This window comes from Aplysia californica, unplaced genomic scaffold (genome assembly GCF_000002075.1).
Source record: "Aplysia californica isolate F4 #8 unplaced genomic scaffold, AplCal3.0 scaffold00054, whole genome shotgun sequence".
In the NCBI taxonomy this organism is placed as follows: domain Eukaryota; kingdom Metazoa; phylum Mollusca; class Gastropoda; order Aplysiida; family Aplysiidae; genus Aplysia; species Aplysia californica.
Window position 1 is genome coordinate 1,637,493 of NW_004797324.1, and position 22,074 is coordinate 1,659,566.

Consider the following 22,074-nt stretch of genomic DNA (forward strand, 5'->3'; position numbering starts at 1 on the left):
GGGGCCTGATAATAAAACTATGGGGGGGTTCAGGGGGGCATGAATTTTACTATAATTTGTTTGAAGTTGTTAGGTTTGATATCTTAGCTCGCTGTGCATCAAACGTATAGATCTAGATATATAGGCTCAAATAAGGGGGGTGGGAACTACCGAGAAAGCACCAAATAGTCTAGAACTGTAGAAAATGGACACCAGGTAGCTAAGTGTGAGACAGGAGAGAAAGAAAAAGAATAGGCCACCTCTATTCTCACCCCGGGTGAGAATAGCACAGGTGAGTCTTTTGACTATTCTCACCCGGCGTGTGTTCACCGTTATAGCCTAGATCTAGGCCAACCAATTTTGCGTTCATCATGAACCACAGAATTTTACACTGTGATAACAGAAAAATTATAGAATTCTGTGCTGTGAGCTTCGTTCCATTACTACTGTTAATGTTAGCCTAAAAGAGTACAATTTTGTCTGTGGGCAGTGGTGAGAGAGAGAGAAAGAGAGAGAGAGGAGTAGCGCGAGAATTTCAGGGCAAAACAAAATGGCGATCTGCGGCGTAATTTGGCTCGATTCGAAAATTTAAATATAGCTGTAGCAATGACAATGAAAAATTAAATTTTCATCCAAATTGCTTAAAAATGGGCTTAAATGAAAATACAATAAATTCTAAAACTATGGTTTTTAAATTTTTAAAATCCATCGACAAATAAAAAAGTAATTGGGATTTTTGTTTGCAAAATGTTGGAGGACCTTCAAATAGGATAGGAAAATATCGCGCACAGATATGACAGGTGCAAGAAAGTTGTTAGTACACTGTACACCATTTAAAGGTTAGTAAAATCATTTCTTTATCAAATTATGATTAAAACAATTATCTTAATAACAGAGGGTACACAGACAAGTGGTCGTGGGTTGGGCCAGCTACTCTGGTAACTGAAGAAAACTTATCTAAAAATGTTTCTGATAAGCCTTTCACTTCGAACTCGACTGCTGCACTAGCAGACGACTGATGTTCTCGGAAAAGGATCGACCAAAAGTGGAACTAGACAAGGCACGTAACTCTAATAAAACAGATTGCACACGAGCAGCAAAGAAAGAAAAATGGGGAACTGGTAGCGCTCAGGGCGAATGAATGAGTGAAAGTGAAAGAGAGGAACGACTCATGAGTCCTGGAGGGAATGGATCCTGTGTTTTTATTTTTGTATACTTTGAACTGTTACTGAATAAAAAGGCTGAAATAAAGCCCGAAAAACAAACACACACACGCTCCTCACTCTCCACTTACACACTTACTACCACACACAGACACACTCACACACGCACATGCATACACACACACACACACACACACACACACGAGCAAATTTTTAGGTCTATATCTACATGTATTTCAATTTTCAAGAGCTAGTCTAGAGATTTTTAGATGAGTAAAAACGTGAAAAAGAAAGGTTTCACGATCGAATAAAATCAAAATTAGAACAGCCCATAAACAACCACAAAAATAAACAAATAAGGGCGTGAGTCCACCTGTCCGAAGAAGATTGGCTGTTTTAACCCTAAATATGCGCAATTTTAAAACAAAGTACAGGATATTACATGTAAATTATGGAATCACACACATTAAGGGGCCTGCCAGAGTCAGTACACGTAGATCTAATTGGTTTTGGTGGAACGAATGCTCTAACATAACACATTTAAATCTGTATATATTTAGAATCTAATGAAAGTAGGAACATCAAATTAAATGACGTTACACTATACAACGTCCCCCCCCCCCCCACCCACCCCTTTTCCCCCCCAAAAAAATGATAGAAAAACAACACATCAGAACAATAACAAGAAAGAAAAAAATACACACTAAGTTAACAAAATAAAACACCACAAAGAGGGAAAAATAAAAGTAACTGGAACGTATTCAACAAATCAACGTGGTGACAACAAGTGAGAAAGAGACGAAGTGAAGCTAGATGAACTTTCTTTCAAAAGTAAAGAGGTTCGGTTTATTTCTTTTTAAATTTTTTTTTAAATTTGACTTTTATTCCCCGATTCGGGGACCAAAAATGCCCAAAAATCGAGCCACGATTGATTGGTCGCGGCCGCGACAAACGCAGATGCTAGTTCTATGTGACGTTATCAATAACCCTCCGTAGATCTAGATCTAGATCTAGACAGCACCCGAGTGAACACAACACATTCATTAGTAGGTTTAAGAGCAGCACCCTTCATAGGCAACACGTCATATCTGTAGCCTGTAGCGAAAAACCGTTTGGAACTGTAGCATTTCTTTATACGAATATTTACTGCGGACATTTTTTGGACCGATTGAACCATCCATATTGTATACAAACAATCTTTGGTAGGCCTAGATCTATACTATAATTATAGATCTAGATCTAGATCTAGATCTAGATAGATCTATATAATATCCGAAATTTGCGGGAAAGGATGTGATTTCAGAGTGTTCGGAGAAATAGTGCCCAGCTTTATTTTCCCAAACGTTCGGAGAAATAGTGCCTAGATCTAGCTTTATTTTCCCGTACGTTTGGAGAAATAGTGCCTAGCTTTATTTTCCCGAACGTTCGGAGAAATAGTGCCGGCCTTTGTATAATCTAGAATATATCTAGAATCTAGATTACCTAGATCTAGATCTAGATCTAGATTCTATTTGTAAATTTAAGGCCTCTTCTTTATTGTGTTTGATGGGGTGGTCGCTCGTTACGGAAGTCCTTCCATTTATTCGTGTTGATTCTTCACGCAATGGTATCTGAATTCCACTGCACCTACTTCACTCTCAAAACACTGCACAGACAACTTAGAATCTAGATCTTAAATCTAGAATTCTACTTCACTCTCAAAATAAATACAGACAGGTCCTAGCAGCAAGCAAGGTTTAAGAACATAAAGTCTCCCGCTAAGAGAACAAATAACAGAAGAAAAAAAGGATGCTCACAACAGAATATTTGTGGATCTAAGAGAAAACTCACTACAAATATACTCAAGCTATAAACTGTGATAAATAGACGCCGACAGCGTTGGAAAAGAAAGGTCCACTGTAGGGAATGGGGATTGGGGAAACATGCTCCGGAAGTTCTTCAAAGGTCGCTTTATTTGAAGGACAGCAGATAAAGAAATAAAACAACAAACCGATTTTTTCAAATCAAATTATTGCTGATAAATGCTAATATAGCTCCTACACACTGTCCAATTGAAAAATTTTTGTGTATGATCAAATTGAAGTAGCCTATTGATTAGATTTTTCCGTACAAGACCGGAAATGTCTTCATTACGTCCATTCCTATCCCGCAGTCAGTCAATCATGGCGTCGTCAAGTCTCGTGTGTAAAGTACACCCTGTGGTGTTTTTCAGCGTCATAGATGCTTACGAAAGGCGTAATGAAGATGCCAAAAGAGTTATTGGAACTTTATTAGGTAATTGTATTCCCTATCTGTTAACTGTATTGTGTAAGGAACGTACTGCCATTCAAAGCCACCTTGTCCATTGAGCATTCATCTCAATCGAAAACATTTCTTCAATATGGTCCCGGCAAAGCTGGGTCACGGGTCGGGTGAGTCTAAGACTCAGAGTAACTTTTAGAGGGCGGGAACGGATACCCATCGGTACAACTGTAGGCGATATCTGTACGTATCGGCACCAAGCGTCCAGTAGCGGTACATGGAAGGTGCCGACACCGTCCAAGAGGTACTGGCCCTGGGAAGGAACCAATTGTCCAATACCAAGTGATATGATACGTCACGAAGTGACTATTCGGACTCGAGTCCGAATATGAAAAAATGTTATTCGGACTCTGATTCTTGTCCAGCATGACATCACTTTCGACTGGCTGGATTGTACTTTACCGGACCACCCGTCTCGGTCCGTGATTACTACGCACACCTAGCCTAACTACGCTCTCATAGTCATAGTACTCTGCGTGCGGACAAAAGGTAGTTCCGCGGGCCGCGGGCGACTTCGCGCACGCACAGCGCAAGCCAGCGGCAACTGGCGAGGCGAGGTGAGCGAGAGTTGGTGGTTGAGAGTGGGCAGGGGATTTAACTTTGGTGAACCACCGTGTATCATACCAACAGTGGGGAGGGGGAGGGGGGTTCAGGGGGGCTTGCCCCCCTGGAAACTATAATAAAGAAAACACACAAAAATGCGAAACAATAACATGAGCGGACAGTCGTGTTTACATATCAATGTAACAACAGTGGGGGGAGGGGGGGTTTCAGGGGGGCTAGCCCCCCTGGCAACAATAATTTAAAGACACTGACACACACACTACATATTATAAACAATAACATGAGCGGACAATCGGGGTAGATTCGCCAAGTCGCGAGCAGGGCCGAGGGGGTTGCAATTATGCAAATGAGCTCTCGTGTGCATCTTTAGCCCTCCATTGTACTTTGCCGGACCAGGAGTAGGCCTAGGCCACCCAGCAGAGTTGCGAGCAAATAAGAATAGTGGACCACGTGATAAGATTGACCAATTAGCCTCAGGATGTCAGGGTCATGGGTCAAAGGGCACGGTGGCACGGTCGTGATGACTGAAAAACCCGGTAAGAGACATCAGTCGATTGCTGGCAGTTGAAGAGTGAGGATGTAGAAAACTGAGTAGGAGAGTGAGTAGGGGAGCTCGGAAACGAAGAATAGCGGGCCACTAGGCACCAGGGGCGCCATAGCGAAAGTATTTCCGACCGGTGGTCCGGTAAAGTACAATCTTACCCCTGACGTCCTGTGACTCGTGACTCCGGCTTCCTGTCCTGCCTCACTCGTGACTCGCCTCAGGCTGGGTAGAGACCGGGATCACTTCGGGCAAAATGGCGTTAAATTGTGCAGGAGCCGAGTTTTTATCTTATATGATGAATTTGAGGCCGGCCTGAAAAGTTATAGCGCTTTTGGTGCTTTTTCGGTAGTTCCCACCCCCCTTATTTGAGCCTGACCTACATCTAGATCTAGATCTATACGTTTGATTCGCGGTGAGCTAAGCAGATATCAAACCTAACAACTGCAAAACATTAAATTATGGTAAAATTCAGGGGGGGCATGCCCCCCTGAAACCCCCCTCCCTATTTTTATGAGGTCAGCCTGAAACCCCCCTACTCTTGTGGCCCAAACCCGTGAATAAAATTGCGGGGTGGGAACTACCGAAAAAGCGCTGTGCTTTTAATAAATATTTGGGAGTGTATACAGACCCGGTAACCGGGAACAAAGTCACGAAGTATACAGACCCGGTAGGGGAACTCTTTTGTGAATTCGGAAAGTTTCAGCGCCCTCTTGGCTCAGGGTAGACCTAGACCTAGGTTCTTCTAGATCTAGATCTATGGCCTAGCCTAGGTCTAGATAGACAGACATAAATCATTGATCTAGTTTCGATGTTAGCCTAGATCTAGATCTAAATGAAGATTACGGATGTCTGTTCGATGAACGATCGTTTTTCCTCCGTTTTTGGACTTGGAGGAATCACAATTTGAAGAAAAGAACAATGTCATAATTTCAATCGAGCAGTCTCTCTCTCTACTCTCTCTCTCTCTCTCTCTCTCTCTCTCTCTCTCTCTCTCTGTATCGCTCGCTTTCTCTCTCTCTCTGTATCGCTCGCATTCTCTTTTTCTTTGTTTGTCTGTGTCTTTCTTTCTCCCCACCCATCTTTTTCTCGTTTCCTCATGTTAGCTGGGGCATGTCATATTTTGCTAGCACTTTCCCCTGCTCTCTCTCTCTCTCTCTCCTCACACACACACACACACACACACACTACCGGGTCTGGGCGCTGAAACTTTCCGACCTCACAAAAGAGTTCGTCTCTATACTTCGTGACTTTGTTCCAGGTTACCGGGTCTGTATACACTTCGTAAATATTTATTTGTCAAGATGTCATCAGAAGCAATTAAAGATGGCTCGTTAGCGTGTGTCGGGGTCGGATGGGCGGACTGCACACGTGTGGCTGTGTGTGCGTGTCGGGGAGGGGGAGGAGGCACTATCGGTCCGGGCGTTGAACGTCGCATACGCGTCAGTCTCCCCCCGGCAACAGATCATTATTACAATAATAAGCTAGTCTTGACGTAGATCTATGTAATAAATTGTGCGCTGGTCTATGGAATCAAAAGTTGCCGTGGCGTATGCTCGGCTCTACACAGCAACACTACTTTTTCTTGGTAAACAATCGAGATGACACAGGCTTGTGTATTTGAACGAATCAAGTCTTCTTATTTTTTTTACACAGCTCATAATGTGCCAGGTGGTCTTCTAATCTTCAATTTTACCTTTTTCTACAACAAAGAAAGTGGGAAACGTGGGGGGGTGGGCATATCAATTAGGCGGCGGGCATCGGATCGGCAGATAAGGTATGGGGAAACTAAAAAATGGCGGAAAATTGGAAGCACTGAATGTTAGATCTATAGAACGAAGACACTTCGTTTTTTCTGGACCCATGTCTGAATAACATTTTTTCATATTCAGACTCGAATCCGAATATGAAAAAATGTTATTCGGACTCGAGTCCGAATAATGACGGGCATCATGATAATGTTGGTGGACCCTGCTGGGGCCGGGTTTATGTCACCCGATAAGCCTATTTCGGCACCTCACCTGCGTTCTGGTCCCGCATCGGTCTGGCCTCTGGCTCAGCGCAGGCACGCCGAGCATCATCACCCGTTCAATTCGGGTCCTGCGTCGGATCCGCATTCACGCAGCTCAGGTGTGTGTTCCATGCGTCAGTCTGCTTGAGTTTGTGGCCTTCTTCTAGAACCTAGCAATGCCAATCGTCCGCTGCGCCTTGGCCGGAAATCGGCCTCCGCGCAAGGGGTAAGTTTTCGGCCGCTCGGAATCAGAAGTGACTCTCTTCTAAGTATAGTTACGGGAAAACTCCTTGACGAAAATAAATGAAACTCTGCAATCAACCAGAGGAAAGGTTAAACTAACGACATTCCAGCGTACAATCCCGAACGATTACTAGAACCGGAGATATTGCCGTGTTTGTGCGAATTTCCTCTGCGGTTGGAAAACTAAGCGGAGCTGCGGGTTGATCGCCGACCACACAAGCGCCCCACATGTCTTCTTTACACTTTATTGCTGCTGTAAAATTTCAGATCTCTGCGTTTAGTAGATTTTCCGTACCAACTTAAAATTACCACCCATCCATTGATAAAACACTAGATCTGGAAGCTTGATCGCGCATTCCAAACGCAAGGTGCCGCATGCAAGAGGCGCGTGATCGCTAGGCGGCATGTGATTGGCTGCCTATAACCAAATGGGTCACCGATGACTACATCGCGGGTTTTCCCGATAGCGCTTTACTGAGTTTCAGTCTTTAAGATCCAAAGTAATGAAGACATAGAAAAAGTGGTAGTAGAACTAGATTCTGCACTAAAAACCCCAAGGAGATGCCAAGTTTCATTCATATATATATGCTCCAATTCATTACTGACTTATGAACAGTTTTTCCTCAAAATACATCAAAACATGTCCCACATTTTGGCGATTTTTTCCTATATGAGCAATTGCCAAAACGTGAGACTCTTGAGACTCAGTGGTGCAAAAAAATTTTCATACCAATTTGACTCTCTTTTCTGTCAGCACAGATTGACATTTAGTGCTCATATCCTAGAGTATCAGAGCAATGAGATGTAGGGTTTTGGAGATATATGGGTCTATTGGTTTGGCAACTACTGTATTTCTTGTATGTAACAGTGATGACAAAAACAGATAAGCAGCAAGGCAAATTATAGACTTTAAATTCCATTTGTTTAGTAAACAAACACTTTGTACACTATGAACTCCATTCATAATGGTATGAATGGCAAGCTTTGTAACAATGACGCAGTGCACAGAACATGTCATCATTGTTATGTACAAGAAAGGATACACATTGGACATTATCATTGACAACGCATCACAATAGTGAAAGGCTGTACAAATACAGTTATCAAAGCCTCAGTACCAGAAAAACACATGTGTAAAACAATTTTTAAACTAATATGAGGCAAAAGCACAAAATCAATGGAGCTGACTTGTACATAACAGTGATGACAAACATGGCTTGTACGTAACAATGATGACACAATGTACAGGAAAAGACAAAAGTATTGCCTCCAGAGATAAAAGCGCACTTTAAGAATTTAAAAAAAAACAGGAGAGGTTTCTTTTGCTTTGAAACAGATACCGGGTCATATCAAAGACAGTGGACGATCACAATTATGTTGCTAATTATGACAAACAGTACTCGTACATAACAGTGATGACAAAACATACTGGGAAAAGGTAAAATCATGCCTACAAAGAACAAATTTGCACCAAGATACACAGATCAATAAAGGCGTACTTTGCTTCTAAATGAATCTTGCATGTATGAAATATATGTTGAAAACTTATTGATATTAGCAATTATGAAAAATATTACTTGTACATAACAATGATGACACAATGTATTGGAAAAAGGTATATCATACCAACAAAGAACAAATGTGTATTTTTGAGTTAGACAGATAAACAAGGACATGTTTGTTTATTTGTTTGAGTAAAGAGAGCACACATTACTTTTAAAATGTTTGCTCTTAGGACAATGTAATTTCTTGTACGTTAGTCAGTCTTGTACGGCTGCATGACGACACCCGAAACGTCATCACTGAGCTCAAAAGCTAAATCTATAACCACAGAAATGATCCATCTCTCGAAGTTTGTTCACACATCACACTCTTGTTCCAGGAATCCAGTGTAAACACCAAAAATATTCAACAGAGTAGCCTAAAAACACGCAAAACAGCCCAGTACGTCACATTCAACTCAAAATTCTTGTGCGTCACCGGACGCTGAAGGCAATGACTACTTTCGTTTTTCTGTTTTCCCCGTTGCTTCCGTTGTTCTGGGGACGCGGGTAAGGGGAAGTCACTTAAGAAAACAATTATATCCGGGCACTTTTGATGACCCGTTCAAAACAAAAGTGGGTGAAATTCGGACTTACGGCACGTCGCAAGTTGACGACAATAACGGCGAATGTTAAACAGCCGACCGAAATCGTAGATCTAGGAACCCGATGTTCCTTTCGCGCATCGCGGCTTTTGAAGTATTGGATAAACGACGATAGGCAAAGAGATTTAACCAGCTACGGTGATTCTACTGAAAAATAATGGTGTTTTCTGAAACACCTAGTCCGTGACAACATGACAGACGCACAAGTAATCCGAATTGTTCGTCTATGTGCAAACAAATGAACCGATTTCTTGAGCAAGTTAACCTTTCTCAATGACAAATAACATAGGATCAAAGCACACGTAAAAAAAACCCACCCGAAAATACTAAATTTTGGACATTCTTGGAAGTTTGCATTGGTGTGCTCAAAATGACACTCCAGGAATCACTAAAAAACTAACATTTTTGGCACAAAATTTACAAACTCAAGATTGTTAAGCTGACAAGGGGTCTGAAACTGCTAATGCAGGTTCTACATCCTATATTTGACGTGTGTATAAGTTTTGGAGGAATAAATACTAATGCATCACATTTTATGCACACTATTGTGAGATGTGTGTGTTTTTCTCCACGTTTTGGCAATGGCTCATATGAAGGTCCTCCAACATTTTGCAAACAAAAATCCCAATAACTTTTTTATTTATCAATGGATTTTTAAAATTTAAAAACCATAGTTCTCAGAATTTACTCTATTTTCATTTAAGCCCATTTTTAAGCAATTTGGATGAAAATTTAATTTTTCATTGTCATTGTTATAGAACCGCCTGGGTTGGTTGGTAACCGAGGCATACGTCTCATTCAAAACATGCCAAGTTGGTAGCTCTAGATGTTCGTCCAATGAAATTATAGCTAACAAATTGACCCACTTAGACACAAGGAGCTCGAAAGGATAGTCAGGAAACAAGACTTCCTTAATTTTATTTAAAAAACGGAGTGCTTATTGGCCCACAGGGGCTTATAAAATTTCCCCTAGGCAGAGATGCCAACCAGTACGATTTTACGTATTTTAGTACGATTTTTTACCGAAAATACGCGAATACGACTTTCCATGAAAAAATACGCATCCTGGAATCCGAAAAATACGAGATCCAGTTTGGGCGAGTAAACCTAATTATCTCAAGTCCCATCTTTTGTCAAAATAGTATCAGTATCGCGGAACTGGAATATTTGAAAACTAAGTGAGATAAGGTCAGTAAGTTCAATGTTGCCGATCGCGATTGTGATATTAGATTCTATATATTTAGCAATGCCCACCGAGCGCGTTTTGTTCTGCCGATTTTTGGCCCCCGCGGCGGGGGTGTTTCGTGGGACGCACTAACGCAAAGGTTGTTGTCTTCAACTTGCTCTCACGCCGCTTCTCATGAATGGATATGAATGAAACTTGGCAGCTAATCAGAAAAGAGGTCAATCTCGCAGTATGCAGTTTGACATTGTACCCATCCTAGAAGCAGTCGAAAACGTTTGCGAAAGTGGTTGATGTGGTGCGCTTTGAAGATTTTTCGGAGCTGTGATTTGTCAAACCGACTGATACGTTGTACACCATTTTTCTTTATTCCCTTAAAATTTCAAGCTTCTGTGTTTAGCGGGTTTTCGTGTAATCTTTAAAAATGTGGGAGTAACTAAGGGAAAAAGCGACATTGCCATTTGCGTGTACTGGGTGAATGACCTGCGGCTGGGAAATTTCCACTGAGTGACGTCATCAGCCATCGGTCGCCTCGGGCACTACAAACGAGGCCCCACTTATGTGAACCGGAAATGGGGGGAAGGATACTTGAAAACTAAACGGGGGCCTTGATAACTTGCGTTTTTGTTGCATTTTAGTCACAATACAATAGATGTAGTCATTTTTATTTGCTTGATTGCATGGCAGAAGAATAGAAACAGAAAAGCAAACATCTTGAGAAGTGGTATGGCATTGTGTTTGCATTATATGAAAGCCTATTTCCCCCTCTTGGGAAAGCACACACTTGGACTCGTCCTGTGTGCTCTGTTTGGAAAAGTGAGGCATTAAGATTGTTATTAAAGAGTATGGTACTTATTTAGTCCAGTCTGGGAAGATAGTCCCGTTTATACATTGTTATCGTTCACGCGTGAGTGCGTGCGCGCGCGTGCATGTGTGTGTGTGCGCGCGTGAGAGAGAGAAGGGGGGGGGGTGTAAATATGTTACATTTATTGTATGATGAGTTGTAGCCTACACATGCGAAATATTCCCATGACTTGTAAACTATATTATCTGAACGCATCTTAATCTACCACACAATAGGACACTGTCCAACAATGGATATACACAGAGACGATCTTATTTTCTATAACAAAGTATGCATGCTTTTACTAGTACAGAACTGGATTTGTTAGTAGCTCTCTACTTACATTTTTGTGACAAATTGATCCAGAGCATTGCTTGGCAAGGAGGAACCTTTTATGTTGCCAAGTTTCATTCAAATATCATGACTTTGGGAGAACATATGACTGATAATCTTTGTAAATCTGTAAAGAACGCCATTTTTTTACCTGTTAATGTCTTTACAACTCAAAAAGTATGACAGATATTAAAAATCTGACTGCATGACTAGATTCTGCATTAAAAAATGTACTAGACTGCCAAGTTTCATTTACATATTCCAAGAAATAGGCGAGGTATGACAAATATTGTCTCAAAACGCACCGAAAACCGCCACATTTTTACCTATATAAACGTCTTCATAACTCAAAAAATAGGATAGCTATGAAAAATCTGAAAGCAGGACTAGATTCTGCACTAGAAAATGTACTGGGTTGCCAAGTTTCTTTTAAGTACTCCGAGAAATGAGCGAGTTATGACGAATATTGTCTCAAAACTCACCAAAGAACGTCCCATATTTTGGGGTTTTTTCATTATATAAAAGTGTACCAGAAATTAATTGATTAAAAAATCCGTAACGTTTTTGTTTATTGATGGATTTCAAAAAGTTCCATGCTCTGTGAAGATAAAGCTACAAAATGCACCTATTTGATTAACACTTTCTGGCAAAAAAAAGGATTTTCGTGGTCATTGCTAATATATTCCTTTAGCTTTTCCTCCTCTGAGAGTACGTTTCACTTTCACGCGAACAGGTCAGCTTCCTGTCGCAGCTGTCTGGGCTGACTTAATTTTTGGTACTTTTCAACGTAAAGTTTTACTTTAGGTGTTCCTTGTATTTATAGTTATTATCATTTAATGCACCCTAGGTATGCATTATATTTCTGCTCTTGAGACTAAAAAAGGAACGGACGTTGTAACTTATCTTGTTATTTCGTTACACGCGCTGGAGTTGGAAGTGCTAAATTGTAAAAATTGTTGGTAATGTGTGAATGAAAAAAATCAATGTAAAAAAAACGGATCAGCAAAAACTGTTGAACCTTTGGAACATGAACGACATAACATTGGTGCAGATACTCAGAAAAGATTTTATATCTGTGCATTTAATAGAAAAGCTGTAATTTTGCTACTTTATCCATCTGGCACACAATTCGCTATGAAGTAATTCCTCCAAATACAGCTTTATGTGTCTAATATAATCATGAATATTCTACATATATTTTCCCGAAAGTTTCTTAAAATTACCATGGCGAGCTGCTGAGTCTCGCAAACTAAAAGTAACAGAATCTGGCGAAAAGTGACGCCGTGTGCCATGGATGACATAGCCTATTAAAGGCAATGGGTGTCATTATTCTTTCTCCCCCCCCCCCCCCAATCTGGTCATTATTTCTCCACCCCCACCCCAATGCTCTGCATTGGATGTTCCTTTGCTTGCAACATTTTAGTTCTGTTTGTGCATTTATTTATTTTGTCCCTTTTGTTTCTACAGGCACAGTTGACAAAGGTGTTGTTGAAGTAACAAATTGCTTCGCCGTACCTCATAATGAGTCAGATGATGAGGTAATTTTATGTTGAATGTTGTACGTATAAGTATTTAATTTACTTTTTTTTTTTTTAAAGAGGAATGCCTTAACACTACACCACAGGTTCAGTTTGTATCAGAAGTGTACTAAATGGCTTTTTTATTGTTCGTGGTCTTAAATTTTTGGTAGGTGGTTGGCGGGTGCTCTGCTGTGGTTTGCTTCTTCTTTCCTATAAAAAATCTATCGTCCTTATCTTTCCTTCTTCTTTTTTATGTTTGTTACTCTTTTGTAACACCTCTAATTTTCTGGCGCTCATATGACCTTATGCAGTTGCAAGCGCAGTAAAACCTCTGCTAAGACAAACAAGTTTTTGCGCTGAATGCTCTCGATGATAAGAGAAAAGTTAAGAAAATGTTGGGTTTTTTTTCAATCTTTTACTTTCCGTGATTTGCTGTTTCATGTTTTTATTGTTGCACCCTAGTTGTTAGTTAAGTTTATGTCAGATGGAAGTTTTCCATTAGTGACCCAAATATTTTCTTGTTCCCAGCTGTAGTGGCAACGCACCTCAAAGACAAGTTACAGATTTGAAATTTTATAGTCTAAACTGGTGATATAAAAAAGAGTTAACTTGTATTTACATATCAACCTTTGGATTCTCAGGTTTTCTTGTTGGTCTTGAGAAGATTGCCTCAGCGGTGGAGAGTTATCAATTACCATGGTACCGCCCTGATATTAGATTTTTAATTTTTAATTTTATTTTTAAGGGGTGGGGGAGAGGGGTGTTGTTTCTTTTATAGGGAGATACAATGCTCACTAGTTTTGATTTCTTTCCTTTTTATTTAATTAATGATTCAATTGTCACTGTGAAAATGTGTTTTTTATTGTGGCGTAGTGAGATATTTTTTTTCCTGGCTTGGGAGGACAGATTGGAACATCATGAGTAAGTTTTCCTAATGTGTTTGTGTCAACAGGTGGCTGTTGATATTGAGTATGCACGGAACATGTTTGAGCTACACAAGAAAGTCAACAGTAATGAGGCCATAGTTGGGTGGTAAGTTGATGATCTATTATTACAATGAAATGTCTGCGAATCAAAACACTGAAATTAGTACTTGGCAATGTATGCTCTGTTCTGCTGTTTACTTTTTGTTTTATAATAACTGATGTGGAGATTCTGATTTTGTTACATTGTTACCATCTGTTTAATTCATTACTGAGTAACTGCTTTATTCTTTTGCCTTGCATCAAATATAGTCCAAATTGTCTTAGACAGGTGGACATCTTGGACAATTTTGACTCCTTCACAGGGAATAGGACTAAATAGGAGGTTTGCATAAAAAGGGGAGTCTATTCCACAATAACTTGGGAATGTTTCATTTGTGACTGCACTGTTTCTCACAGAATCAATTGTCAGTCTGCTTAAGTTGGTCTTGCTATATATACAGGCCTGCCACTCATCCCGATTTAATCGGGATACCCCGATTTTTTTTTATCCTCAAATCCCAAGCATCCCGGTTTTCTCAATTTGGATCGCGTGCATCCCTTTTTTTTGTGTGTGTGTGTGTGTTATCTGTTGAGCTGGATTTTTTTTTTAAACTTACCCTTCCTTCTTCGTTGTTGCCGGAAGCACCCGTTAAACTTTTTGTCAGCAGGAACTCAGAGCACTATTTTCCTAAATATAGGTGCCGGGTTTTGTCGTTGACTCGCCCCAAGTTGTATTGGATCTTTGCTTGCACATGTTATTTCAAAGGCATTCCGACTTGGGGTATTCTCAAGATCTACTTTCACTTTTGTTTCCACTCAGAATTCTCAGCCTGATAACAAATGTTCAAAACCATTCATAGTCCTGCTGTTAATTTCAAAACAAGCTTTGTCAAAGTTCTTGTTAGTTGGGCCCACCGCCAAGACCCGTCAGTAAAACTGTTTCGATCGTGTGTTCGCATCACCTGACTTTTGCTGTGATTTTCGTGTGTGTCTGGGTCGACGGCGACTTAATTTCATGCACACTAGTTTGAAGCGTCTTTCGAGACTAACGGGGGGGTGGGGGGGGGTGTGAGACACTTCAGCTGGGATTACTTCACGTGATACTTCAGGATTTAAAAAAAAACAATAACATGCAGGTTCGCGCGCACACAAACACATACTCAGAGGGCATATGCACGGATATATTTATGGACAGCCCTGGACAATTTTAGTCACCTATGTGATTTGTCTTTGATCCTGATTTTTTTTTCCCCTGAGATCCTGATTTTTAGATTTCGTAGAGTGGCAGGTCTGATATAAATCATATTGTAGATGTTGACTTTTTCAACATGTACTGTTTCTTGCATCAGGGTGTCCAGCAAGGCGCCCTGGTCGTAAAGAGTAGTAAATTTGCCTTGGAGGTAGTAAACATTTGGTAAACGATCGTAAATTAGTCTTCCTACTGAGTGATAAAGCCAGCAAGACTTTTCAGTGAACCCTAGCTGTGGTATATGATTCCGATTTTGCTGGTCGCGATTGTGATATAATATTCGTTCACCTTTTCCCCATCTCAGAGTACGTTTGATTCGAAAAGGCGGCTATGGCGGCAGGCAGAAGTGTATGTGACACGGAGGCTCGATCGGGAAAATCAAGATCTACTTTCACTTTCGTTACCACCAAAAAATTTGCCGGCGATAGACTGATAACGCAAAATTTGTGACATGCAGGTTGTGCAGTATAAATGCTGTGTCGGCGTGCAAATAAAAACCTTTGCGCGAGGATATACAAGATGCGGTATCGGTGAGCACCGGTGTTTGTTGGGGTTGCCAAAGTTCATTAAGAAGTCTGAGCGTTGCGAAGTGTAGTACTACAGAATAGGGCGCGGATTATTGATTATTATTTTTTTTAGGGATACACAGGGGGGGGGGGCGCTAAAGGCAACACCAGAGGACAAAAACTTGTAAGCAAATTTCAGAATTTTTATTAGATTTAGAGCCCTCTGCAAAGCGCGCGTTGGTGCAAGCCTTATGTGGAATCGGGATCCTTCATGCCTTGTAAGCCGTGTCATTGAAATAACGTGTTCGCGTTTCATTGGTTGGGTGATTGTAAATTCGAACAATATTGTAGCTTTCTGTTCAAGACAGGCAGATTTTCAGTGTCACTGCCTTTTGCCCTCCTACAGTTCTTACTCATCTCACACTGAATATGTCTACTTGAGCCAATCAAGTTATTGCACAATTTTTAGTTTAAGCAATAATTTTTGTCTTTCATGTTCATAATATGTGTCATGACACCCAGACTGGTTCTTGACTGTAGAAATTCTTGTTTAAGGCCCCTCCCAACGCTCAAAGCTGGATTCATTTATATATATATATATATATATATATATATATAATGAGAAAATATTATAACAGACTGAAATACTTAAGTCAAACAAGACCCCAGTGCGACACTGACATGTTGTTGACTGGATTTATTTTGCGTGTGTGTGTATGTTGTTGTTATGTAACATGCCCCTGGAAAATTGAGAAGCCGGTTTGGCAGTCACCCTGTGTGTACACGTTAAGTCTAAATCTACCCCCCCCCCCCCCCCCACCACCTCCAGAGCAGTGCTACTGACTGAAGCGTCTTTAGGCCATTCCCAAAGGGAGGATATTAACATGTTCTCATGCACAGTAGAATTGTAAATGGGCTGATTTATCAATGTCATGCTGATACTGTGCTGGACCAACATAGGGGGAACTGCTGCTTTTTCTGTCCTCTTCTTTTCAATCATCGTTTTCCTCTACTTCTTTTGTATGTTTGCGCTCTTGTGAACTACTATTTCCGGGGTGCCTTGATAGTCGAAGCTTCATTCCCCGTTTGGACTTCTCTGTTGACATCCACCCCTTGTCGCTCATATGACCTATGTAGTTGCAAGCGCCGTAAAAACCTTACTGAAACTACATCTAGCGGCAACTAAGCTTGCTATCGTCTATCTTTCCTCCATTTTGTCGACTGGATTTTGTTGTGTGTTGTTTTCGATCCATATATTATGTAATAATAATATATGTTAATTGATGGCGCAAATGAGCTCCCTTTTTTCGGGCTGGTGTGGAGCTTTATTTGCTCGGAAGTAAAAAAAATTTCCAGATAGCAAATTTTTTCAGGAAATATTGCTGGTCACCTTGTAGCATTGCATATTCCATTTGTCATATCCCTTTATTTGGGTACATGAAGCTCATTTTATCCTCAAATGGGGGGAAGGGGTTTACTTTTTTCCTCTGTGTCACGCAACTGAAAAAACTTTTGTTTGCTTGCTAATAATAATAAACTACGAACACATGAAAGGCATGTCTAAGATGATGTGGGTTTGTTGTTGTTTTTTTCTTCCAGGTTTTCAACAGGCTGGGAAGTGTCTGTGCATTCTGTCCTCATCCATGACTACTACTCCAGGGAAACCAAAAACCCTGTCCATCTCACTGTTGACACCATTATGCGTGGTGGGAAAATGTCAATCAAAGGCTATCACAGGTAGGCCCTACTTAGAATTAGAATTTTTTTCTTGGAATTTAATTTTCTAAAGTTTTGCTCTAGTACAGTGGAGCTTTGATTCAACGAGGGCGCCAGGCCTGACCTAAAATCTCTTTGAATCCGAGTGTTCGTTATAGCAAACACGAGGTTTTTTGTAGATAATTACAGGCACTGAGCAAAAAATGTATAAAGAGAAGTCACAAGTAGTGCCTGAAATGCCTGCATATTATGAGCCATGTAAAAAAAAAGACAGATTCGTTCGAATACACACACCAGTGGCATCTCGATTGTTTAACAAAAATTTGTGTTGCTGTGTAGAGCCTAGCATACGGCAACTTTTGATTCCATAGACCAGTTCACAATTCATTACGTAGATTTACGTCAAGACTAGCTTATCATTGTATTAATGATCAGTTGCCGAGGGGGTAAAAGACTGACGCCTAAGTATCTGCGACGTTCAACACCCGGACCACTAGAGCCCCCCTCCCCGACACACGCACACAGCCACACGTGTGCAGGTCGCCCATCCGACCCCGACACACACTAGAGAAGACACGTGCGCGTGCCAACACCGCATGTGTTGGTATGAAGAAAAAAGGCCGCTGATTGGTCGCATGCAATCGGCTAAGTGAATAATGGTTCACGGTGCAGTTGCAATGGATGGTTTCCGGGAATAGATAAAGTTCATTGTGGGAGAAAAATGAAGGAAGCCGCGTCTGCGGGGGTGTTCACCCAGGAAGCAACCTCGTTGAATCCGAGCTCGCTCCTTTAAGTGCTCGTTGAATCCGCATTATTTTTATTAATTTTAAAGAAGAAAAAAAACGGGGAATCTATCTCATCTCGTTGAATCTGAGTTCCACTGTATCAGGATCTCAGATAAGTTTTATCCATGTTCAGTTATTATCTACAGATAAGATAGACCTTTATCTCCACAAATATGTACTGTGTATTGTTTTATGGTCTGCGTTGACAGCGAAAGATCTTGTCAGTTTGTTAGCGTTTTAGCATAAGTAATCGGCAGTATTATTGTTACAAGTGTTTCTTTTTTTTCTTTTTTTTTTTGGACTGTTTTGAAAGGTCGTTGTAAGCTGCAGACAGATCTTTTGCCTGTATAATTTAACCAGCACACTGTAGTGACTTGCAGTTTGCAACTCACAACCTCATGGTCAGAAATGATAAATGTCATGGCTGCCAAAAAAAAATTTGTACCTGGTGTTTGTTTGTTTTTTTGTGGGTTTTTTTTTGTTCCCTCAGCAAAGTTGGATGGAACGAGGTTAATCCTTTTGAAAGGGGGGGGGGTCAATTTGTATGATCAAATATTTTCTAAATGCTTGAGCTTCCATGATGATACGGTTAGCTATAAGATGTCTTTATTTCTTGACTTTCAGTTGTCTCATTTGTTGTTTTTTTGCTCTACTTGGGTTTCAGCACTTTGATAGGAGTTCCTGGCAAGACTACAGGAACCATGTTCACTCCAGTGCAGGTGGAAACAATCACATATGATCCAGAACAGGTTGGAGGTATGCTGTAAAATTTCAGCTCTTGTCATCACATAAAAATGTATCCACACCTGCCAAGTACTCTGATAAAATAGAAGCCCTCCAATATTTATTTCCCATTGAAGAGCCCGTAACAGATTTGCATTCAAGCCGATTGTGTTTCCAGGGTAATATGTGACTTACTGTAAATGACATGCAAATGCGCATTTTATTTTGCGTATTTGTACAGCTCATGGTAGGCGACTTGAAAATACCATATTTATCTGCGTATACAGTCGAACCTGCCCTGACGGCCACCTGTACAGACGGACACTTTCCATTTCCCCCCCTTCCGTTTTTTCTATATAATTTAACTGTAAAACAGGCACTTGTACAACGCGGCCGCGGCCACCATATTTCAACACACAACCCCTATCACACAAAGCAATAACACCAGTCTTAGGCGGCCACCTTAGTGACTCCATTACGCTTTGTCATAAATCGAGTATTGGCCCCTGGCGTTGTGGGCAAGCCATCATAATCTAAAAATTTTTAGTTGTTAGGTAGTCCCTCCAACTGGTCATGTTGCGTTAGCCCCTCCCACTGTTGACCAATCTGTAACAAAATTAATTTTCAGCTGCTGGGGAGGGAAGCGTGTGATCCCTGATAACCCTTAAGCCCCGTCCAGAACCCCTACACAAATCGCAAGTGAGATGAGTGGTCACTGTTTACCCAGTCTGTAACAAAGTAACAATGGACATCAGCATGAACTTGTGACAGAAGCGTCGCTTGTTCTCTGAGTGGTAGTACGTGTGTTTGTTTTACCATAGCACTTGGTCCTCCTTGTCTGACGCATTTCGTTTTATTGTCACCCATATACAAAAGCAGCAACAAAAGAAAAGAAAACCTAGCGAAAACAACAACAATGCAACTACCTTCGGTTGGGACCTCAGATTCTCAGAAAGGAATGGTTTGTTTTCTTCATCTTGATCAGTCCTGCCTAAGACGGCCACCTGTCTTATACGGCCACTTTTCTCCTTGACAATGGATGGCCGTCTTACACAGGTTCGACTGTATTTGCAATGCACATTTAATTGCCACAGTCGGCTCATTAAGTACTGTTGATCTTTTGGGGTATTTTTGTGGATAGAGTATGGAGTGGTTCGCAGGTCTTTGTGTGGATTTTTGTATTTTTAACATTTATCCACTGATTATTGACTTTTTTTTTTTTTTTTTTTTTTGGATCTTATTGTAAATCTGATTGCTTTGATGTGTTTTGAAAAATATTATCTAATAGATTATGTCTGGAATTTTTGTAACAATTTAGTCAAGTGTGTTCTGTACGGTATGTATAGTGTATAGTTTGTGCATTCGATTTAAAGTCATCAGGTGAATTTATTCCTTCCATTTAGTTGAGACTCTGCAGAAAGGCAAATACAACCAGAAGCGTATTGTTCAGCTGAAGTCAGATCTGAAACAAGTAGAGACCTCCTCCCATTGGCTGAGGGAAATGCTGGCTCATGTCACTCAGTATGTGGATGATGTGCTGGTGAGTGGTCTTTGGTCATGAATGTAAGTGGGGGGGGGGGGGGGGGGTTGATTGATGCAAGACAGTGATTTGTGGGAAAAAAATGTCTGCATACTACTTGCAGTGGTATGCATTTTTTGTGGTTGGTGGTTGCCTTTTGTTTTCTGGATAGTTTTCAGAAGTGCCAGTTATCTGGAAATCTGAAATTGTCTGGATTTAGCTTGAATTCTCTATTCATGGTACAATCAAAACGTCCAAGACGCCACCCGTTGTCGAGGGAAAAAATGGTTTGTCTTACACAGGTGAAGGTCTTGAAAAGTGTCATTATAGTACAAAATAAGCAAAAGGGGTAAGGGGTGGGAGAAGGTTATTTGTACAGGTAATTGTTTTTGACAGGTGGCTGTAAGAGCACAATATAATCACGTTCAGTGTCCATAAAGATTAGGATTTTTTTTTTTCCTGCGGCTAATCAGCACTTGTGCCTGAGCACTAAATTCCAGTTGCCTCTTTTCTCTTTTCTGGTCTTACTGAAATTGTTATAGTAGAGTCAAATACTTTATTGGGGGGGGGGGGGGGGTAGTTGAAATATACAAAATTGCCACAGCTCTGTGTCTTGGTTTTTCTCTGCAGGTGCCTTTGAAGGCAAATTTGATATCCCTTGTAGTCATATTGCAGTACACAGGGTTCCCGCAGCCTCCTTGAATTCAAGGAGTCCTTGAAAACTCCTTGAATTTTCATTCAAGGAAAACTCTCCTTGAAAACTCCTTGAATTTTGCCAGATCGGAAAGAGGGTGACTGCCAGGCCCAGGGGCCGCCGGGAATTACCAGGAAATTAGAAAAAAAAATCGCAGAGACCCGGGAATGCCCGGGGAAGTTGAAGAAATCTCTGTAAATTGCCCCCACAAAGACCCGTGAAAATATATACATTTCTCGAATACTTGAAAACCGAATCCGATAACGTCCTTGAGTTCATTTTTGCCGGTCGCGATTGTGATATGACTTTTCCCGGCCTGAGAGTATGTTACACGCAAACAGGCGGCTATGGCGGCAAGCGGAAGGGTATGAGTGATGGACCCTCTACCGAAGCTCGATCGAGAAAATCAAGATCTACTTTCGCTTTCGTTACCACCCAGAAATTTGCCGGTAGTAGTCTGATAATAGTGATAACGTAACATTTGTAACATGCTGGTTGTGCATTACAAACACTTTGTCACCGTGAAAATAAATCATTTGCCCTGTGCTGTCACTTGTGGAAAAAAAAGATCGAAAGAAAAAGAAAGTTATACAAGCTTCTTGTAGGGCTCGCCTTCATGACCGGTCATTGAACCTGTTCGTTCGCATCACATCGTGAGTATCGGCATGAGGTCACCAAAGTTCATGCAAAGTCTGAGCGCTGTGAAGTATAGTACTCGGGAATGGGGGGATTTTTTTTATTTTTTTTAAAGACGCACACTGGGGAGGGGGGATGGGGTTGAAAGCAACACCGTATGACAATAAAACTGAACTTGGAAGCAGATTTTACTTTTCTGAATTTTGACTACTACTAGATCTAGGTACCACAAATCCAAATTTCAAAGTGCTTTGATCAAACTTATGTTTGTTGCATCATAAAGAACTATGCAAACCATGAACTTTGGTGTTTGAATTATAGAAATCGGACAATAAATAAAAAAATGACAGGCGTTTGAAATTCGTGGACGTCGTAAATTTTTGGCAACTTTAAAATCACGTTAATAAGTGCGATTTTGTGAGTTCACAGAAAATATATTCAGGTACATAAAGT

At 40.8% G+C, this 22,074-nt stretch overlaps 2 protein-coding genes across 4 annotated transcripts in view; one reads left to right on the forward strand and one right to left on the reverse strand.

Moving 5' to 3' along the window:
• Window positions 1-3,094, reverse strand: part of LOC101849594 (nuclear factor related to kappa-B-binding protein) — a 36,019-nt gene extending 32,925 nt beyond the window's left edge. Inside the window, exon 1 of one of the 3 annotated variants that reach the window (XM_005092874.3) lies at window positions 2,984-3,094. The gene's annotated coding sequence lies outside the window, so the exon portion shown is untranslated. Of the gene's footprint in view, window positions 1-2,938 lie in introns of all 3 variants that reach the window. The other 2 variants (XM_005092872.3, XM_005092873.3) reach the window with 2 other exon arrangements.
• A 184-nt stretch (window positions 3,095-3,278) lies between these two features.
• LOC101850146 (eukaryotic translation initiation factor 3 subunit F) overlaps window positions 3,279-22,074 on the forward strand; it is a 24,944-nt gene continuing 6,148 nt past the window's right edge. Inside the window, exons 1-6 of the mRNA XM_005092875.3 lie at window positions 3,279-3,416; window positions 12,776-12,846; window positions 13,781-13,860; window positions 17,148-17,285; window positions 18,714-18,805; window positions 20,176-20,312. Of these exons, the coding sequence (XP_005092932.1) occupies window positions 3,305-3,416; window positions 12,776-12,846; window positions 13,781-13,860; window positions 17,148-17,285; window positions 18,714-18,805; window positions 20,176-20,312 (630 nt within the window). The 5' untranslated portion in view covers window positions 3,279-3,304. The remainder of the gene's footprint in view (window positions 3,417-12,775; window positions 12,847-13,780; window positions 13,861-17,147; window positions 17,286-18,713; window positions 18,806-20,175; window positions 20,313-22,074) is intronic.